Source organism: Sinohyriopsis cumingii, chromosome 10 (genome assembly GCF_028554795.1).
Source record: "Sinohyriopsis cumingii isolate HCF-2022 chromosome 10, ASM2855479v2, whole genome shotgun sequence".
NCBI classification, from domain to species: Eukaryota; Metazoa; Mollusca; class Bivalvia; order Unionida; family Unionidae; genus Sinohyriopsis; species Sinohyriopsis cumingii.
In genome coordinates this window covers 76,953,314-76,970,022 of record NC_142970.1, presented here as the reverse complement: position 1 = coordinate 76,970,022, position 16,709 = coordinate 76,953,314, and the positions used below count along the sequence as shown (strand labels likewise).

Genomic DNA, 16,709 nt, shown 5'->3' with positions numbered 1-16,709 from the left:
ATAACTTATCTTATGCTGATAAATGGCATTAAGCCCACAACAAAACTAGCTTTCATATACCAACAAAATTATAAAGCACAGAATATGAGTCAATCTGTCATACTGACAGAATGAAGCCTCAAAGAATATTAGTCAATCTCATATACCGACAAAATTAAAAAGCACATAATAGGAGTCAATCTGTCATATTGACAGAATAAAGCATCAAAGAATATTAGTCAATCTCATATACCAACAAAATTAAAAATCATATGAGTCAATCTGTCATACTGACAGAATAAAACATTAAAGAATACTAATCATTCTCATATACTGACAGAATTAAGCAAACAGAACATTAATCAATCTGTCATACTGATAGAATAAAGATTCAAAGAATATTAATCAATCTGTCATACTGACAGAATAAAGATTCAAAGAACATTAGTCAATTTCATATGCTGACAGTGTGTGTTTTTGTGTGTGATCTGGACTTTTAATGTAGCTTTAACAGTTTTTCAGTCATATTGCTACAATGTCTGCATTGTGGCAGTTTATAGTGATGTCTAGCACTGGGGCATCAAACTGCAGACATGTGGTATCATGTCCCACCCCATCACATTATCATGACACCAGGCCGACCAGTCCTAACACTAATCTCTTAATCCTGAGTGCCAAGCAAGGCAAGTGCTAGTACAGTAGAACCTCTCTTGAAAGACCACCCCTACTGCCAAAAAATTATGGTCTCTCAAGACAGTGGTCTCTTATAACAGGTCAAACAACTATATAATCAATAAATTTGTGCATGGAGAATATGGTCTTTCAAGACAGGTGATCTCACATAGAAGTGGTCTTTCAAGACAGGTTTTACTGTACCATTTTTTTACAAGTCTTTGGCATGACTTGGTTGGGGTTCAAACCCGTGATCTCTACTGAACAGAATAAAGTATCAAAGAACATTAGTTAATTTCATATACTGACAGACTTACACATCACAGAATCTTATTTAATATCATATAGTGATATTTCAACCTCAACAAATGTGAGTCAATTTGTTGCATACTGATAACACAATTAAACCTCATAGGATAAGAACTGATCAGTCATGTACTGAGAGAATTCAACCTTGTAGAATTCAACAAACCTGTCATGTACTGAGAGAATTCAATCTTGTAGAATTCAACAAACCTGTCATGTACTGAGAGAATTCAAACTTGTAGAATTCAACAAGCCTGTCATGTACTGAGAGAATTCAATCTTGTAGAATTCAACAAGCCTGTCACATACTGAGAGAATTCAACCGTGTAGAATTCAACAAGCCTGTCATGTACTGAGAGAATTCAACCTTGTAGAATTCAACAAGCCTGTCAGGTACTGAGAGAATTCAACCTTGTAGAATTCAACAAGCCTGTCAGGTACTGAGAGAATTCAACCTTGTAGAATTCAACAAGCTTGTCACATACTGAGAGAATTCAACCTTGTAGAATTCAACAAGCCTGTCATGTACTGAGCGAATTCAGCCATGTAGAATTCAACAAGCCTGTCATGTACTGAGAGAATTCAACCTTGTAAAATTCAACAAGCCTGTCATGTACTGAGAGAATTCAGTTTTGTAGAATTCAACAAGCCTGTCACGTACTAAGTGAATTCAACATGTAGAATTCAACAAGCCTGTCATGTACTGAGAGAATTCAATGCTGTAGAATTCAACAAGCCTGTCACATACTGAGAGAATTCAATGCTGTAGAATTCAACAAGCCTGTCATGTACTGAGAGAATTCAATGCTGTAGAATTCAACAAGCCTGTCACATACTGAGAGAATTCAATGCTGTAGAATTCAACATGCATGTCATGTAGTGAGATAATTCAGTTTTATAGAATTCAACCTTGTAGAATTCAACAAGCCTGTCATGTACTGAGAGAATTCAACCTTGTAGAATTCAACAAGCCTGTCATGTACTGAGAGAATTCAATTTTATAGAATTCAACCAGCCTGTCATGCACTGTGAGAATTCAACTGTGTAGAATTCAACAAGCCTGTCATGTACTGAGAGAATTCAACCATGTAGAATTCAACAAGCTTGTCACATACTGAGAGAATTCAACCATGTAGAATTCAACATGCCTGTCATGTAGTGAGAGAATTCAGTTTTATAGAATTCAACCTTGTAGAATTCAACAAGCCTGTCATGTACTGAGAGAATTCAACCTTGTAGAATTCAACAAGCCTGTCATGTACTGAGAGAATTCAATTTTATAGAATTCAACCAGCCTGTCATGCACTGTGAGAATTCAACTCTGTAGAATTCAACAAGCCTGTCATGTACTGAGAGAATTCAACCATGTAGAATTCAACAAGCCTGTCATGTACTGAGAGAATTCAACCTTGTAGAATTCAACAAGCCTGTCATGTACTGAGAGAATTCAATTTTATAGAATTCAACCAGCCTGTCATGTACTGTGAGAATTCAACCATGTAGAATTCAACAAGCCTGTCATGTACTGAGAGAATTCAACCATGTAGAATTCAACAAGCCTGTCATGTACTGAGAGAATTCAACCATGTAGAATTCAACAAGCCTGTCATGTACTGAGAGAATTCAACCTTGTAGAATTCAACAAGCCTGTCATGTACTGAGAGAATTCAATTTTATAGAATTCAACAAGCCTGTCATGTACTGAGAGAATTCAACCTTGTAGAATTCAACAAGCTTGTCATGTACTGAGAGAATTCAACCATGTAGAATTCAACATGTCTGTCATGTACTGAGAGAATTCAATTTTATAGAATTCAACCTTGTAGAATTCAACAAGCCTGTCATGTACTGAGAGAAATCAACCTTGTAGAATTCAACAAGCCTCTCATGTACTAAGAGAATTCAATTTTGTAGAATTCAACAAGCCTGTCATGTACTGAGAGAATTCAACCATGTAGAATTCAACAAGCTTGTCACGTACTGAGAGAATTCAACATGTAGAATTCAACAAGCCTGTCATGTACTGAGAGAATTCAATTTTATAGAATTCAACAAGCCTGTCATGTACTGAGAGAATTCAATTTTATAGAATTCAACAAGCCTGTCATGTACTGAGAGAATTCAACCTTGTAAAATTCAACAAGCCTGTAATGTACTGAGAGAATTAAATACGAGTCACAGAATATGAGTAAATTTGACCATTTCAATACAAAATTAAGAAACCATTTAAAAATGCTGATGTTTGTATGTATGTGTATGTGTGTGTATGTATGTATGTATGTGTGTGTGTCTGTGTGTGTGACTGTATGCATGGATGTATTTGTGTGTGTGTGTGTGCATGCATGTATGTATGTATGCATGTGTGTGTGTGTGTGTGTGTGTGTGTGTGTAGGTATATATAGGTATAGTGTTGAAAAACACAATCAGTGCCAATTAAATGTTATGGTGTAAAAATGTAACAGTAAATTTTTTTTAAAAATCCAACATTTTCTCATTGAATTTGCAGTTACACAATTGGGGTTTTGGAACCAGTAGGTACACCTATACTGTGGTGGCCAGCCAGGTGCCTAGTTTAAAGGTACTGTTTGTGCAGTGGCATTTAAAACCAATAATATGGGAAGGTCTAAAAGTCTGTTCAGATATTTTGGATCATAACGGAAGTCACCTGGTGTGCCTAAGAAAAGCAATTAGAGGTAAAACAATTTTCTGATCACTGTGCCCTTTCCCCCTCTTCCTCCCCCAATTCACTGTCACAGCCAGAAAGAAAATAGCACAACTGATTTCTTCTTCATTTTTATACCTGAGCCCTGTTTTTAAGCAATTACCTGCCAGAAATAGCAATTAATGGTTTCTTACACAAAATATTATTGAACCAACATCTATTAAGCAGACACCAATTTGAAATGGCTCTATTTTTCACCTCTGAGGTGATAAATAGCTTAGAAATTTACAAATTTGTAAATATGGCACATTTGTATCATGAAGAATTTTTGGGGAATGTATTAGTATTTATTCATTCCACTACACTAGGCTGCAACATTTGGAATCAAGTACAAATATTTTCATTTGCAGTTTAAATCTACTCACTACATGTTAACATATTCTTATAACAGTACAATATGTTTCTACTTCTTTATCAGGGCCCCGAGTGGTCTAAAGCACTCTCCTTTATGGATCACTGTCATCTCACCTCTGTCTGCATGGGTTCAAGTCTCAGATTCAGCCAGTGTGGGTATGTGAGAAAGCTTGCCAGTAGCTTCTCGTGTGTCAGTGTTTTTTTTCCGGGTTCTTCCTCCACCAATAATACTGGCCGCCATGAATAGCCTACCAAGTGCTGAAAAATGGCGTCAAACCCTACAACAACAACAAGAACAACTTCTTTATCTCTTTACCTTTATGTCTAGATGAGCAATTCTGCAGTTGTGTAAATACTGTACAACATCCAGAAGTTGTTGGATGAATTCAGCACATTCTAGTTCATCAAACTGTGATTTGGAGCAGATGAAATCAAACAATCTCCCAGCATGCATCCTAGAAGAAACAAAACAAAGTATTAAGAATACTGGTGACTTGGAGTACTGATGCGATGACTTGAGAGTACTAATTCTGAGGGCTTGGAGTATTAACCTAAGAGATGAGCATAACAGAGTAATCCTGACATAATGTTTCTTAATTGTTTTGATTTAAACAAAAATCCAAGTTACAAATATAAAAAATTCTTTTCTTTTCTCCATCTCTCAGTAGAGATTTTATGACAACTTTCATAAAAGTTTTAGAGAAAACATTTTTGAGACATTTTCATAATGAAATAATGACCACTGTCTGTGAAACCATCAGTGGAGGTAAACAAACTGGAGTTCCAATTTATTATCTCTGATGGTTAAATTTAAAATTATGCAAATTTTAAAAATATTAAATTTTAATTCTACAAGTCATAAATGTAATTGAATAATTTCAGATGCTGATTGTCATAGCTGTTAAGATTATTAAAAATATTAAGTGCAGATAAAAAGGAAATGATCATGTTTACATGAAGGAGTTTGTCATTTACCATATATACTTCTATATAAGTTATGTCCAACTGCGGACAACACAAGACCCTGATGTGCTGCAGATCAGGGTCTTTGCTGTTTGCTCTTGTTATCACTGGTAACAAATTGCATAGTCCTAGATTGCTGGTGGACCTGGATCTGTGCAGTCTGCAGTCGGACTTGCCTTATAATAAGAGTATATATGGTAGATGACTGCTATAGGAAGAAGCTTGCAGAGCTAAAGCTTTCCTTTCTAGTCTGTGATAAGCTTCTATACTACTGAGACAAACATGGGCAAACTCTTTCAGCCAGACAAATATCTCCTCTGAGTCTTCATTTTGGGACACTTGAGTACCAAGCAAATGTTATCAAGTTATATCCTGTATTTTCTTGCAAGCAGAGTTTTTTGACTTGTAATGTGTCATGGATATTTAAAGGTTTTACGACTTGTAATATGTACTGAATATTGAATTGTTTTACATGTAATATGCAAATGATATGATATTGCTATGATGTCTGCAGTGTGGCAATTTAGTCATGTCAAGCACTGGAGCATCATGCTACAAATATATAGCATCATGTACCACCCAGTCACATTATCCTGACACCAGACTGACAAGTCCTAACTCTAGCCTCTTAATGCTGAGCGCCAAGTGATAGTTGTTGCTGTTGTAGGGTTTAATGCCATTTTCAGCACATGATAGCTATACATGGCAGCCAGTATCAATGGTGGAGGAAGAACCCAGAAAAACACCAGAAAGAACTACCGACCCATGAGATGCTACTTGCAAGCTTTCTCATGTACCCACATTGACCTAGCTTGAGACTCAAACCCATGCAGACAGAGGTGAGACGGAGTGATCCGTAATGGTGAGCACTATAGACCACCTGGCCACTCGGGGCCCCGATCACCAAGTGAGGCAGCTGCTTGTACCATTTTTATGTCTTTGGCATGACTCAGCCTGGGACTGAACCCACAAACTCCCACATTTGAGGCAGACACTCAAGCCACTTAGGCCACTGGAGTGGTCTGAAGGTCTTTTGACTAGTAGTAATACGTAATGAATATTTAAAGGTCTTCTGACTTGTAATATGTAATGGATATTTAAACAGCATGTGTAAATGTGGGAGATTTTAGATTATGTGACAGGAACATGGGTAATATGCCATGTTGATATGTTTATGATTATGTATATTACAACACACAACTGTGTTATATCTTTCTTTCTCTCCCTTTCTACATACACACACACACACACTGCTCTGTTGAAATGTTTATGATTGTGCATATTACAACAAACAATTCCTCCCTTTCCACACACACACACACTATGCCTTGTTAATAAGTTGATGATGATTATGTACTTTACAACATACAATTATGCTCTCTCTGCATGTATCCCATAATATGTATGCTATACCTGTATTTACATGTAATTACATATTCTTGCCTTTTATGTATATATAAGTGTGTTTACACATTTTTGCCTGTCTATACATAGCAGTGTGTTTACACATTCTTGCATGTATGTACAAATCAGTGTGTTTACACAATCTTGCCTGTATGTACAAATCAGTGTTTACATATTCTTGCCTGTATGTACAAATCAGTGAGTTTACATATTATGCCTGTATGTACAAATCAGTGTGTTTACATATTATGCCTGTATGTACAAATCAGTGTGTTTACATATTCTTGCCTGTATGTACAAATCAGTGAGTTTACATATTATGCCTGTATGTACAAATCAGTGTGTTTACATATTATGCCTGTATGTACAAATCAGTGTGTTTACATATTCTTGCCTGTATGTACAAATCAGTGAGTTTACATATTCTTGCCTGTATGTACAAATCAGTGTGTTTACATATTCTTGCCTGTATGTACAAATCAGTGAGTTTACATATTATTGCCTGTATGTACAAATCAGTGTGTTTACATATTATGCCTGTATGTACAAATCAGTGTGTTTACATATTCTTGCCTGTATGTACAAATCAGTGAGTTTACATATTATGCCTGTATGTACAAATCAGTGTTTACATATTATGCCTGTATGTACAAATCAGTGTTTACATATTATGCCTGTATGTACAAATCAGTGTGTTTACATATTATGCCTGTATGTACAAATCAGTGTGTTTACATATTCTTGCCTGTATGTACAAATCAGTGAGTTTACATATTATGCCTGTATGTACAAATCAGTGTTTACATATTATGCCTGTATGTACAAATCAGTGTGTTTACATATTCTTACCTGTATGTAAAAATCAGTGTGTTTACACATTCTTGCCTTTATGTACAAATCAGTGTGTTTACATATTCTTGCCTGTATGTAAAAATCAGTGTTTACATATTATTGCCTGTATGTAAAAATCAGTGTGTTTACATATTCTTGCCTGTATGTACAAATCAGTGTGTTTACACATTCTTGCCTTTATGTACAAATCAGTGTGTTTACATATTCTTGCCTGTATGTACAAATCAGTGTGTTTACATATTCTTGCCTTTTATGTAAAAATCAGTGTGTTTACATATTCTTGCCTGTATGTACAAATCAGTGAGTTTACATATTCTTGCCTGTATGTACAAATCAGTGTGTTTACATATTCTTGCCTGTATGTACAAATCAGTGAGTTTACATATTCTTGCCTGTATGTAAAAATCAGTGTGTTTACATATTCTTGCCTGTATGTACAAATCAGTGTGTTTACACATTCTTGCCTTTATGTACAAATCAGTGTGTTTACATATTCTTGCCTGTATGTACAAATCAGTGTGTTTACATATTCTTGCCTTTTATGTAAAAATCAGTGTGTTTACATATTCTTGCCTGTATGTACAAATCAGTGTGTTTACATATTCTTGCCTGTATGTACAAATCAGTGTGTTTACCTATTCTTGCCTCCAATCATATTAAGAAGCAATGAAAATAAACATCAACTGTTACTTTCTGCATACATTAACTCTAAACAATAACACAAAAAACCGTAGAGATGCAATGTAAATACTTACTAATGCATTATTACAATCAGACTGTCACATGTCTCATATAGGTCCAAACACACTGTAAACACAACTGCATTATTACAATCAGACTGTTGCCTGTCTCATAAAAGTCAAAGATACACTGTAAACACTTACAACTGCATTATCAGACCTGCCAACCCTGACGAGTCCGTCTCAGTAAGGCAGTTGATTTTTTTCCATAAGATTGACCAGCTTTCAGTAAGGTGTAACAAAATATCACAAACTGCTATTGTAAAGCTGGAAAACATAATTAAAAGTTTGGTATTTGAACACGCAGTGACGATAAACATATTGAACTGAAAAGTTTGTAAAGTACGCGTAGACTTTATTTACCACTAGTACGGCTGCCCAAAATTTAGTTCCAAACCCTATGCAGTTCAATGCTTGTTGCTTTCTCTCAACTTGATGTAATTCTTGTGAATTCTTTTTCCATTTCACATGACGATGGCAATCATAACTCTGCTGCAAGACGTACTCAAACTGACATGCGATGTCCAATAAACATAAATGTGTCCCATCCAGCTTTTATTCACAAGAATCTGAATATTCCTTTCTATTCTTTCAGCAGGCTTATTTTCATTTTTGTCTTAAACATGCATCGCTTGCTGGATGCCATTTTAAAAAATCTCTAAAATCAACAGTTTGATCATGCAGACGCTTCAAATGAAAAAATAGGAGCAGTTCAAAGCATCTGAGGTGCTACTTTAAAGGTATCTGGTTCCCTGACTAATTTCACTAATTTTAATATGAAATCCAGATCCAAATCAAACACAGATGAACCACTTATCCGGATTTTTCAGCAACAATCATTTTTCTGTAGCTTTTGCCTTTATGTTGTAAGTTCATATTTTAAGGGTAATTTTTGTAAGACTTATGGCAAAACTTTATGGCAAAATCGTAAGGGTTGGCAGGTCTTCAATATTATAATCAGAGTGTTACCCATCTCATATAGATCAAAATACACTGTAAACACTTACAACTGCATTATTATAATGAGACTGTTGCTTGTCTCATATAGGTCATAGACTCGAACCAGATTAACATGTTGCAAACTCTGTAGTGTATTGAATTCTGTCTCTACGGCTTCTTTACTTTGTAGACCACTATTAATCAATTTTGCAGCAAGCACCTGCCCGGAACATTTTTGTATGCACCTTTTTACCACAGCAAACCGTCCCCTGAAACAAAAACATCAAATGTTTATTAAAAATATCATTCCAGTTTTCAACATGTACATAGAATATCCAGAGAAGTGAGGTCTTCCATTAATGATCTAAAAAAAATTGTGAATTTCATCTTTTCAATAGATACAAAACAGTAAGGCATTTTTGTGTAACCCCCTCCATTATAGATGGAGGGAAAAAAGCATTACTCTTGCCAGTGAACATCAACCTAATATGGAAATATATTCAAGTCCACTCTTCGCAATTTCCCAAAGATTTAAGGAAGCCCCAGACTTGGCAAAAAATTTGAAATGAAGCAAATTATCAAGAACATGTCATATTCAGTTTCCATATTTTTTCCATTAAAATTTAGCAAGTAACTGCCCCTTTTTTAACTCTAAAGTTTGACTTTAAATCATATTATATTGTCACGAAATCTGTGTTCTCTGGGTACATTTCCAGTTATGCTTAACTCATTAACCCCTGGAGGTTTTTGCTGTTTTCACTTGAAATGTGAGTAGGAAACACATTTTGTGGGCTATTTCTGAATACATCCTAATACATTGAATCCCAAGTGATTTTCCATTAACCTAATGCCTAGTTGTGTTAGAAACATTGTTTTTCATTGGCTATTTCTCACTTGCGCATGAGCAGAGGGGTAACAGTTGGATTTTTTATTTGTTTTTGCTTAACGGACCCATAATGTTCGTATCGAGACCACTCTTTATTCCAAATGTCCGTCTTATCATACTTTTTGCAAAGGTTCATCTGTCTGTGTGCAGTTCAGACTGGGCTGCCTTAGATCTGAGGCCAAAAAGTCTAAAATCCGGACACAAAATCAGATTCCGACCACAGGTGAATTTTGGGTAGAAAACAAATCGGGTGCAAAAAATTAGATTTTTACCTATGTATTTTGTAGTACAAATAGAACTTCCAGATTATTTGGTATCATTGTAGAGCAACATCCGTCAACCTTTCTATAATACAACCCACTTTAGTGTATCATACATGACCTTGATGCTACAGAGCTCGGCAGTAGGCTACTACCTCATGACCAGAGGTCAATGAGTTAAAGCATTATCATACTTTGTTTTTTTTGTGTGCATGTTGAGTGCAAGATGAAGCATTGCTGTAAAATGACTGCAGTAAAATGTGTGACCTTTGAGGTCATAAAGTTAAGTGAGATTATCACAGAATGAATTGTTTTAATTTAGTTATTTATCATCCACAGTGAGAAGAAAATCCATCAAGGAAATTTTGGAAATAATATGTAAATGAAAAAACTTAAAAGCAAGACCCTAAATGCAAAGTTTCTAAGACGCTGACCTTGACCCCATGGTAAAGGGCCAATTCAGCATATAATATAATGAATTTCTTAACTTCATAATGGCAGAAGCCAAAAATCATGACAAAGTATTAAACAGTTGTGGAAATTTATGCAAATGAAAGACTTTAATAAAAACCTTTTTGAACTGTTGATGAATTGTTGGAAAAGTAATTGCTGTTTCAATTCCCATTAGTCATTTGCATGGACTTGCTAAAACTTTAGCAGAATGTTATGTTCTGTTATTGTTATTATTACTACAACAACTTCTATTACAATCAAGTGTTATTTGGGATTCCATACAAAGTTTGAGACATACATGTAAAAGAGTTCTTCCTAGGGTCTACAAAATCATGTACACTTCATAAAATGACTTATACATTATCTTCCATTTTCTCTTATTTTACAAATTTTTCAAAAGGAATGGACTCAAAGTACTGATCTGAATGATTATGTGTTTTACTTGAAGCATTTGAAGATCTATTTTACCTCCAAAGTCTTTATTTGAAAGATCTGGTTTACCTTCCTAACTCTTCATTTTCAAATATCCATCTTACCTTCCTAACTCTTCCATTTCTGAAAAATCATTCTCAAATGTTGTCTTCCATATAGCATAGCTGGCATCTTCTCTTTCACTCAATTCTAGGAAAGAAAGATAAATAGAAAAATAAATGTGAATCAATTAAAAACAAGAGCATTTTATATAAACAAAGGTTCTTTTGTGAGTAGTGTTGTGATTGCATGGTATTTCACCTGTGAGTAATGTTGTGATTGCATGGTATCTCAACTGTGAGTAGTCTGGTGATCAGATGGTATCTCACCTATGGGTAGTGTTGTTATTACATAGTATCTCACAAGTGAGTAATGTTGATTACATGGTATCTCACCTGTGAGTAGTGTTGTGATTAGATGGTATCTTGCCTATGAGTAGTGTTGTTATTTATTTCATGGTATCCAACTTGTTGTTGTTGTTGTAGGGTTTAATGCCAGTTTTCAGCACACAATAGGCTATACATGGTGGCCAGTATTATTGGTGGAGGAAGAACCTGGAAACCCCCACTGGAAAGAACCACCGACCCACAAGATGCTACTGGCAAGCTTTATCACATACCCACATTAGCCGAATCTGAGACTCGAACCCACACAGACAGAGGTGAGATGGCAGTGATTTGTAACGGAGAGCGCTTTAGACCACTCGGCCACTTGGGGCCCCCAGTATCCCACTTGTGAGTAGTGATGTGATTACATGGTATCTCACCTGTGAGTAGTGTTGTGATTACATGGTATCTCACCTGTGAGCAGTGCTGTGATTACATGGTAACTGGATCAGTGTTGTGATTACATGGTAACTGAAGCAGTTTTGTGATTACATATAGTATGTACATTGTGTATTTGTCATTTTTCACTTGTGCTGGTGTAGTTTTCATCTGACTTTGCAGTGCAACATCCAGGTATTAAACGTCCAGTCAGGCTTGAGCTCCACTGTGATGTGGGTATTAACTTGTGATACATTTGTGGAGGACCGAGTCCTTACTTGCTGTACAGCTTTGAAGATGGAGATGAATACGCCAAGTAGACACCAATTTTAGGCATGTAATGATGAGCCGAATTGTCATTCAGTGATTGAATCTTTGTCCCCCATCCACCTTTACAACAGAGCTTTAATGTTAATGGACAGACAAGGTAAGTAATAAAGTTTTGTGGCTTGTATTTCAAAGAGCATTAGAGTAATTAACTGCTGAAATGGATGTAAAATGTAATTGTGACCTTGACCTAGAGATACTAACACCTTGACAGTGCTACAGTTGTGACCTTGGCTTTAAGGATAATACCACCTTGACAGTGCTACATGACATGCCATTAAATTCACAACAATAAAGTGGATGATTGATCATGGTACAACATACAGCTTTTGAATTAAAAAGACGAAAAAAGGAAGATACTGACCTGTCAAGATATGGTACTGAAAGTGGTAGGCAATATACAGCTCTACCAAGGCAATATACAACTCTACCAAGGCAATATACAACTCTACCAAGGTAATATACAACTCTACCAAGGTAATAAACAACTCTACCAAGGCAATATACAACTCTACCAAGGCAATATACAACTCTACCAAGTTTCATCTATTTATCTCAAACAGCTTTTATATACTGGTAAAGAGACATGACAGAAACTCACAAATATTGATATATGACCGTAATCTTGAAGATAATGGTAACTGCACCCAATGTGGCATATGAAGCAAGCTGATACAGACATAAACCAAGCTCCATCAATTCATTATAAATGGTTCTCAAGTTATTGGGTGGAAGGGAAAATGTGACAGAAAACTTGCAGATTGAACCGTGCCTTGATCTTGAAAACAGGACTCTCCACTGTCATGCATGACATACTTTTTAGTGATTATATACAAATACACAAAGTTTCATCCCAGTTTCTCAAACAGCTCTGGGGCCCTAAGTGGCAGAGTGGTCTAAAGTACTCACCATTATGGATCACTGCCATCTCACCTCTGTCGGCGTGGGTTTGAGTCTCAGATTCACCCAATGTGGGTACGTGAAAAAGCTTGCCAATAGCTTCTCGTGGGGCAGTGGTTCTTTCCAGGGTTTTCCTCCACCATTAATACTGCCCGCCATGTATAGCCTATTGTGTGCTAAAAAAATGATGTTAAACCCTACAACAAACAGCTCTATAGTTACTAAATGACAAGAAAACTTAAAATACTGAGCTGTGTGACCTTTGTATTGTAGATAGACCCAACTACGTTATTTGAAAGACTGACAAATCAGCTCAAATGACCTTTTGCTAACTTTATATGTGGGACATTGAAAATAAGGTACTCAAAATTATCCCTTGTATTTCCTTGGTCATTATGTTTTCCCAATTGCATAAGCACTCAAAAGCAAAAAGGTATGAAAGCCTGTCTCCTGGACCTGTCGAAGCCTCATGATTGAATCACTGTCTCATATCCCTCCTGGGATTTTGAACTCTGGTAACTTTTTAAAGGATTAGAATTGTTAACTTTCATTGAAGTCCCTCAGAAGATTGCAAAAACATATTTGTGAGAACTGTGTGTATTTTACCCAGTTAGCATTTTGTGTAATTTCAACATTGACACAAAAGTCTATGTGAGAAAAATTAAAAAGTTTGGATTTTCTTTAGTTAATAAATCCCAAAGTAATGAGTTTACCATAAAACCAGGGCTTGTCATGAAACCAGGGCTTATCATGAAACAAGCTTACTGAAAACAAGGGCTCATCATGAAACAAGGGCTCATCATGAAATGGGCTTATCCTGAAACATGATTTTATCATTAAACCTGGGATTATCATCAAATCAGGACTCATCATGAAACATGAGAGCATGAAATGGGCTTATCATGAAACATGGGCTTATTATGAATCCTGGGCTTATCATGAAAAATTATTTTATCATTAAACCTGGGATTATCATCAAAATCAGGACTCCTCATGAAACATGAGAGCATGAAATGGGCTTATTATGAAACATGGGCTTATTATCAATCCTGGGCCTATCATGAAACATGAGTTTATCATTACACCTGGGTATATAATAAACCGAGGGCTCACCATGAAACATGAGAGCATGAAATGGGCCTATCATGAAACATGGGCTTATTATGAATCCTGGGCTTATCATGAAACATGGGCTTATAATGAAATGGATTTGTTTTGAAAAATGGGGTTATCACGAAACATGCTTGCCGAGAAAGACAGGCTTATCATAAACATGGACTTTTCATGTGGGTAAAATGAGAAACTTGGAAGACTCACCAGACTCTGTGGGTATACAGACATAGTCAGATGATAGACTTGGGTGACTACGGCCAATAGTGTTGTTGGCAAAGACTCGGAACTGATATGTTACACCTGGTGTCAGGTCTCCTAGAACCTGAGATGTGTTTGGCACATAGGGTATGGCAGACAGCCAGTGATCACAACCTGCAATGTAAGAATTCAACCTTGCCAATAAAATGTTAAGTGTAAATAGAAAAGAACCTACAACTCAGAATGGACTGCCCATATGAATCATACAGATCTAAGAGCCGAATGTAACAGAAATTAGCTATGAAATTTGGTTGGAGGTTCTTTATGCCACAACGTCTCCCAACAATTCATTTACACTTCACTTAACTGTCATACGAAACTCTTAATTAAATCTTTTCTTTTATTGATGTCAGATAAAAAAAGATTTCTTTTTATTGTCCTATCTTGAAAAACCTTGATGCCAGAAATTAAGCACTCAGTCAAATCTACCGAGTATGGCAGCCACATATAATGTCTGGTTGGTAAACAGGTTCACATACAACAGCTGATTGGTAAACATGTACACATACAATGGCTGGTTGGTAATTGTATACACATACCATGGCTGCTTGATAACTGCATACACATACCATGGCTGGTTGATAATTGCATACACATACAGTACTATGGCTGGTTGATAATTGCATACACATACTATGGCTGGTTGATAATTGCATACACATACTATGGCTGGTTGATAATTGCATACACTTACTATGGCAAGTTGGTAATTGCATACACATACTATGGCTGGTTGATAATTGCATACACATACTATGGCAAGTTGGTAATTGCATACACATACTATGGCTGGTTGATAATTGCATACACATACTATGGCTGGTTGATAATTGCATACACATACTATGGCTGGTTGATAATTGCATACACATACTATGGCTGGTTGATAACTGTGTACACATACTATGGCTGGTTGATAATTGCATACACATACTATGGCTGGTTGATAATTGCATACACATACTATGGCAAGTTGGTAATTGCATACACATACTATGGCTGGTTGATAACTGCATACACATACTATGGCTGGTTGATAATTGCAAACACATACTATGGCTGGTTGATAATTGCATACACATACTATGGCAAGTTGATAATTGCATAAACATACTATGGCTAGTTGTTGTTGTTGATGTTGCTGTTGTAGGGTTTAACGCCATTTTTCAGCACACGATAGGCTATACACGGCGGCCAGTATTAATGGTGGAGGAAGAACCCGGAAAACCCCGGAAAGAACCACCGACCCACGAGAAGCTACTGGCAAGCTTTCTCACATAACCACATTAGCCGAATTTGAGACTCGAACCCACACAGACAGAGGTTAGATGGCAGTGATCCGTAACGTAGAGTGCTTTAGACCACACGGCCACTTGAGGCCCCTACTATGGCTGGTTGATAACTGCATACACATATAATGGCTGGTTGATAATTGCATACACATACTATGGCTGGTTGATAATTGCATACACATACTATGGCTGGTTGATAATTGCATACACATACTATGGCTGGTTAGGAATGGCACACTGTTACATTTGGGTACAAAGGACACAAAACACCAAGTAAGGGTCCAACAACTTTAAGTAAAATAAAGCTAAAATCTTCACAAAAATCAAAACCATTATTGCTTACAGAACCAAGCCCAGCTACATAACTGCCTGCTTTGCCATTCTTCTCTTGTTTTCGTAAGGGTTAGGGATAAGGGATCTTAAATAATTTAACATTTGTGCCTTTTCCAAGAGCATGAAATGGTCCAGGCTCATTTAGCCATTGGAAGATAAACAACAGAATTGAACCTGTTGACAGGCTGGTATCAAACATCCAGAATGCTGGGAATAATGTTCTGGCCAACTGTCACTACTAACAGCTAGAATCTGATATGCACTTAGAATCTGATATGCACTTAGAGTGAGATTAAGCTCTTTAACACACACACACACACACACACACATATAACAGCTGATTAGTAATAACACCCAGATATAATTGGTGGCTGGTCATGTGTGTGATTTGGATTTTTAACATAGCTTTTTTTAAAAATAGTCATATTGCTACAATGTCCACAGTGTGGCAGTTTATAGCGATGTCTAGCACTGGGGCATCATCCCACAGACATATAGCATCATGTCCTATCCTGTCACATTATCCTGACACCAGGCCAACCAGTCCTAACACTAACCACTTAATGCTGAGTGCCAAGCGAGGCAGCTGTTAGTACCATTTGGCCAGGGAGAGGCCCATGACCTCCTGCATCCGAGGCAGATGCTCTAACCACTAGGCCACCAGAGTGGTCTTATAGTTGTGAAGCTGAGCTATGGAAAATACGGTATGAGACTGTATTAT

General features: G+C 36.5%; 1 protein-coding gene across 2 annotated transcripts in view; it reads right to left on the bottom strand.

Annotated features, from left to right (window-relative positions):
* The window catches only part of LOC149790418 (kalirin-like), a 536,347-nt gene that overhangs the window by 20,025 nt on the left and 499,613 nt on the right, over positions 1-16,709 (bottom strand). For both annotated transcript variants that reach the window (XM_089972467.1, XM_089972468.1), the window contains 4 exons: positions 14,310-14,477; positions 11,067-11,151; positions 9,000-9,200; positions 4,350-4,488 (listed from right to left, as the gene is read on the bottom strand). In XM_089972467.1, coding sequence (XP_089828593.1) covers positions 4,350-4,488; positions 9,000-9,200; positions 11,067-11,151; positions 14,310-14,477 — 593 coding nt within the window. The remainder of the gene's footprint in view (positions 1-4,349; positions 4,489-8,999; positions 9,201-11,066; positions 11,152-14,309; positions 14,478-16,709) is intronic.